General features: G+C 41.0%; 1 protein-coding gene across 2 annotated transcripts in view; it reads right to left on the reverse strand.

Annotated features, from left to right (window-relative positions):
* Positions 1-5863, reverse strand: part of neurl1b (neuralized E3 ubiquitin protein ligase 1B) — a 20521-nt gene that overhangs the window by 6106 nt on the left and 8552 nt on the right. For both annotated transcript variants that reach the window (XM_014006081.1, XM_014006080.1), the window contains exons 2-3: positions 3587-3831; positions 2633-2966 (exon numbers count right to left, since the gene is read on the reverse strand). In XM_014006081.1, the coding sequence (XP_013861535.1) occupies positions 2633-2966; positions 3587-3831 (579 nt within the window). The remainder of the gene's footprint in view (positions 1-2632; positions 2967-3586; positions 3832-5863) is intronic.

Below are 5863 nucleotides of genomic sequence, written 5' to 3' on the forward strand. Positions count from 1 at the left end.
CACACACACACACACACACACACACACACACTTTTTCTTCTAGAATTAATTATTCTTTAAATGCGATTCATTTGTATTCATTTTTTTCATTGTAGTCTTTTATAACACCAGATATCGCACCCAACTCAACTTTATATTTGTGTCTGTCTGACAGCATTTTAAACTATTAATTCAGATGTTACTATCAGTTACTCTGTCCTCAAGTAGCCTTTTTACAAATTACTTTATTATTCTTTTTTGAGTAATTTCTTGGATGTCTAATTTCTACATTTCTTTGAGTAAAGATATGTTGAAATGAAGCTACTTTTACTTGAGAAGAACTTGTTGGTGCTCTGCCCACCTCTGCAAATTAGTGAGAAGTCAACAAAAGACTTCAAAGTAAGCCTGAAACAAAYAGCTGCTGTGCAAAATTTGTAATTCTTGAACCATGAGTGCTCCATGACACTGACATGTGTGAATTTTTATGTTTCTATGATGTTTTTATGACAAGTTCAAGACCTTTCACTTCCAGTTTTGAAGAGAATATTTTAAAATACAAGGTGAGTCAAAAGTCACAGGACACCCTTTTATTTTTGATCCAATAGGGCAGCTTTCTGGACATGGCCTAAAAGATAACATCCCGTTACTTGCTGATGTATTCAGATGTTATTTCCCCTTTTCTTTCCAAAATAAAAGGCCGTCAGGAGATTTTCGACTCACCCTGTACTGAAGTCTGTGGATGTTTGGCTGTGTGCTCTCTATATTCTGGGGAGATATGAGAGAAAAACACAAGTCCTAAAAGAGTGAGAGGGAAACTGTGAAAAACAGACATAAATTCCTATGTATTACTGTATTATTTGTATCATGTACTCAAAAAAGATTCTGGAGTAAGAAGAGTTTGTTTGCAGAGGTCAGTGTGTGACATCGTCAACTCTGAGTTGATCAATCCACAGAAAAATCCCCAATATTTATAAAACTTAAAATTATAACGAATTATAAAACTATAAAATATCAGTTCTGGTATACAAACTCCAATTTTCTCTGACCTTTTTATAAACTATGAATGACATTTCATCTGTGGTGTTTGTCTGATCTATAGAGCTCCAAGGAGGGCTAGATTTTCTCAGGTGTTTCCCTCATTTCCCATTGATCTCCTTTGTTTATTCTCATGCAGTTTTTGTCAGATGTCGTTTATGTTTTACAATGTTTCACTCCCTAAAAGTCATAACACTCTGTTCTCAATAAACACACATTCATGCATGTCAAATTGTACCAATTGTTTTGTAAAATTACACGGCTTTCTCCCCATTTTACATGTATACAGACATAAAGAGAAAATCTTGCAATTTTTTTTTCAAAACCTTTGCGTCGAATTTCACTTCAAGCTTATTTAAGTCTCAGACCCAACCCCCCACTGCTGACAGTCTACTCCATCACCCCTGTACTGTGTGAGACTACTGCAGATTTTTGTGAAAATTACAGATTTCTGAGGGTCAAGGCGCAGGTAATAGAAGGGGTTGACATGCATGACATTTTGATGTTGATTTTTACTTCAAACCTATGCCATGAAATRCAAGGCAAAATTTTAATGGAATAGACAGAAAAGTGATACAGTGCTTAAGGATTATCACCTTTAAAAACTATTTTGGTGAATTTAATGACATTTGTTAAAAGGTTAAATTCTACACTTAAAGACTAATCATCACACATGGCCGCAATTCATTATACATGTTACCAAATTACAATAGACTCCATTTATCTTAAATCTGCGGGTAGTTAGGTTTATTTTTTCTTACTCAAACATATCACAAGCAGCAAACAGGCTAGAATAATTATCTTTACTTAGCGGCCTTCGAACGTTGCTCTTGTTGTGATGTTTGTAGCGGAGTCAAATAAACCTCTCGTTTTAAGCACAAATAAGCATTGCGAGCCAGAAGTTTACAGATCTTTTCCACATTATTTAACTTACTAAGACAAGCTCTGTAAACTGCACAGATACAGAGAGTCCACAGCACGGTGCCATTTCTTTATGGACTGAAATAAACAAGTCTGGCACTCTTGTTCCCCTCCCCTTTGACTTATGTTACATTCCTTTACCACCATTTCTAGAGATGCTGGAACAGTCGAGCACGTTGGCCCCTCGCTGAAACTCCTGGGATCAGCCTCCCTGACCAAACATGGCTCTATAGCTGCTGTCAGCCGAAGGATAAACACACCCGACATGTATGAGAGAGGCTGGTGGGAATAAAGGTGGAGTGAAGGTAGAAAGTGGCAAAATGAAGGAAAGAGATACTAAGAGAGTGTCAAAGGAGCAGACTGACATCTGTTCTTCGTTTCTGGTAATCATGTCAGCCAATTTGAGACAAAAACGTTTTTTTTTGTAGACAAACACAGGTTGGTTTTAACACAAAGATCATCCATCACTCAAACATCCCAGGCAGCATTCCCTCCAAATTAGTCTTTAGTGCTGCTTTCTTTAGTTCTGGTATTATAGGAAGACATCCCTGGCGTTTGTCAAACATATGTTCTAAACACAAAAGCCAGCAGAGTTAAACCAGTGAGGGAAAATATCCTTTACTAAAACAAAGGACAGCTGCTTGGTTGCAGTCCAAACGAAAAAGCAAGCGTGTTCACAGCTGAATAAATTCCTCACCGAGTAGCGAGACCTCCTGGGTGATGCCGTAGATGTCGATGATGGCCCAGAGTGGACAGCCGATGCTGAGCCCGCAGTGAAAGAGGATGGGCTCTCCGTCGTTGATGCTGTAGAAAACCCGTCCATGGCGGTCGGCCCAGAACGATAACACGTTATCCTTGGATGCCAGTCTCTCAGGCAGGGCCTTGGCCCAGTAACCGGGCCGTGTCACCAGGTCTGGGCAGGCGTACTTGGGGATGTCGGTGGCCACCAGATCGCTGGGATCCAAGCTGGTAAAGCCAAAGCGCAGGGCTCCACTCCAGCCAGTGTGGACGCCAGTCAAACGTAGTCGCACCTAGAAAAATGTAATATTATTATAACCCTCTAGGGATAGTTCAGATCTTCTGAGGTTGGGGTTCCTTAGAAAAGTCACAAACAATAAATAACTTGCCTGTTCTGGTCTTTGACCAACCACTTTCAATAACTGTGTAACAGGAGTGCCCTGATGCATCTCAGTAATCCAGGTAGAAATAAAAAATTGTATAGGTCCTCTGGACGGCTTCTTCTTTAATGAAATGTTTTCTCTCTCCTCCAAGAGACTTCTTCAGTCTGAGGAGTTTCAGGTGAACTCAGACTTATAAGCACTGCCTTCACATGGTGGACAAACAGGTTCAACAATGACCATCAACACTGTCTGTTCACATGCAAAGGAGGACCAGCAGCCTTGTTTCATTAACCAATGTTTCCTTAAAGAAGAACCCGTCCAGAGGACCTACTTAATTTTTGTGTGTGTTTAATAGGAGAGATTTTTTAAGTTGAAGTTGTTTTCAGGCAGCAAATGTTTGGTTGTGGCCATTGTTGAAATGGTAAACATTTAGATACCAACTGTCAGAATCCCCATTTAAAGGATCTGAACGACCTCATTCAATTTACATAGTTCATACAAAAAGTTAAAACTAAAGAGATGAACTCAACCTTTTCGTAAAGGTGAACCGGGCGGTGGGTGAACGTGATGCCGTTACAGAAGCTGTTCTTGCGCGTAGCACGGCGAAGCTGCCCGTCTAGCCTGATGTTCTTGCCCTTTGCGTGCGGGTGAAAATGGGGCGACTCCAAGTTGATGCTGACAGGGGAAGCGGACGTTCTCCTTTCTACACCCGTCCCATTGCTAGGCAGAGTGTAGTACTGCCTGCTGGCCACCGGGCGGTGTTGTAGATTCACATCTGTTGGTGGGGGGGACAACAGGGAATGGGGGAGGGGGGCAGAAAAAAGGGTGAAAATATTAATCCAGCAAAGCCCCACAAAGTTATCAAAGAGAAAAAATAAGTGGGTCCTCTGGATGGGTTCTTCTTTAGTGAAATGTTTCATCTCTCCTCCAAGARACTTCTTCAGTCAGATGAGTTTCAGGTGAACTCAGCCTTATAAKCACTGCCTCCAYATGGACAAACAGGTTAGTCACATGCAAAAGAGGGCCATCACCTAACAATAGACTTGATTAGCTCTATTGTTTATAGAGGGTCATGTGCCCCATCACCTGGCTTATTGGTGTGGATGCTTTGGCTGGTTATTTGGTGTCGCGTTAGTAGTGAGTGCAAGCGGGGTTCAACGTCCCTTTGTTTTTGTCTCTACAAAGGGACGGTGAACCCTGCTTGCACTCACTATRTACACATAACACAACACCAATTAACCACAGCCGAAGCATCCAAACCAATAAGTCAGGTGATGGAGCACATGACCCTCTATGAACAATAGAGCTAATCAAGCCTATTGTTAAGCGATGGCCATCTTTTGCATGTGACTAACCTGTTTGTCCATGTGGAGGCAGTGCTTATAAGGCTGAGTTCACCTGAAACTCATCAGACTGAAGAAGTCTCTTGGAGGAGAGACGAAACGTTTCACTAAAGAAGAACACATCCAGAGGACCTACTTATTTTTTCTTTTTGATTTTTTCTACCTGAATTACTGAGATGCATCAGGACACCCACAAAGTTATCTTTCACAATATGCGGACTCAATCTTTTATAACATAAACATGAATGTAAATACAGTTCCATCTTTTAAAAAAGCACATTACGATACACGACGCATGCCCTGTGCCCACGCTTGACCCAGAGTGCAGCATTTTTTWAATTTTTAACAGTTTACTGTACAGCTGCTAACTGTTTCACCCTCATGTTTTATTGTTTGGTTCTTACCACTTTACAATGCCACTCAAACTGTCTGTTTTTGGAGCTCATCCAGTATTCACATTTATTCACGATTCGCAGAAAGAACTTAATCCCTGTGAAAATCAKGGTTCCTATGTATTGACTCAAGTAAGCTGGAAAAGAACAGGCTTTTTTTCAGGTCATCAATATCTGTGACCTCAACATTCACCTCTCAACAAGCACATTAAGTGACCCTCACTTAAATTCAAAGATAGTTCATTTTCTCAAATCAGACTTCACCTCCCTCCATGTTTAACTCGAAATCGAACGTACCTAAACCATCTGTTTGCTTGTGTTACAACAGACATAAGTCTCCATTATATTTCCTTCTTGGCCTACAGCGTAAACAAACCCCGAATAGCTCCTTTCAATCCCCCAGCTATCTTCAAAAATGTGGAGAATGAATCACACAGGGCCTCGATGGTTTCAAAACACCCCAATAAAAGAGCTAATCTTCCATCTCATCTTCACAGGAGGAGTCAGTGTCCTACTTAGGAAACGAGCAGAACAAAACAAACACACAATGAGCACAATTCAAACAAGAGGAACTGAACGGATGACTTGAATGAAATTCGGAGCGCTTGGGTTTCATACAAAACTCGAATGCAAGCTTCAGATGAGCGTCAGCGGCTCAGATTGGCCAAGAGTCAAGATTCAATGAGGAGGGGTCCGTGTTCTCCTCCGGGGCTACAGAGTGATTACATTTCTGTTTAAAATTCACCGCGAGCTGCTRTAAAGACAATAACTCAGTCAAATGGGCCACAGTACATTTCCTAGATTGGACATTATCACTGATTATATTCTAAACCACGAAGCAGAGAGTAAGAACATCTGTAACATCTCAGATGATGTGCGGCTGCCTCGTCGCTTCCAAACCCTGGACTTTTGGTTTTTGAGATATGTTAGGATTTAACTTATTGTCTCTGAAGATTTTCATAAAGAACTTCTGGCAACCTCAGCTGCTGGTACACTTCCACAACTTTCACTGCACTGTGTCATTTATTGACGTAGTTTTTAGGGGGACATTCTGGCAACTGCTGCTGGAAAA

This window comes from Austrofundulus limnaeus, unplaced genomic scaffold, assembly GCF_001266775.1.
Source record: "Austrofundulus limnaeus strain Quisiro unplaced genomic scaffold, Austrofundulus_limnaeus-1.0 Scaffold34, whole genome shotgun sequence".
Taxonomy (NCBI): domain Eukaryota; kingdom Metazoa; phylum Chordata; class Actinopteri; order Cyprinodontiformes; family Rivulidae; genus Austrofundulus; species Austrofundulus limnaeus.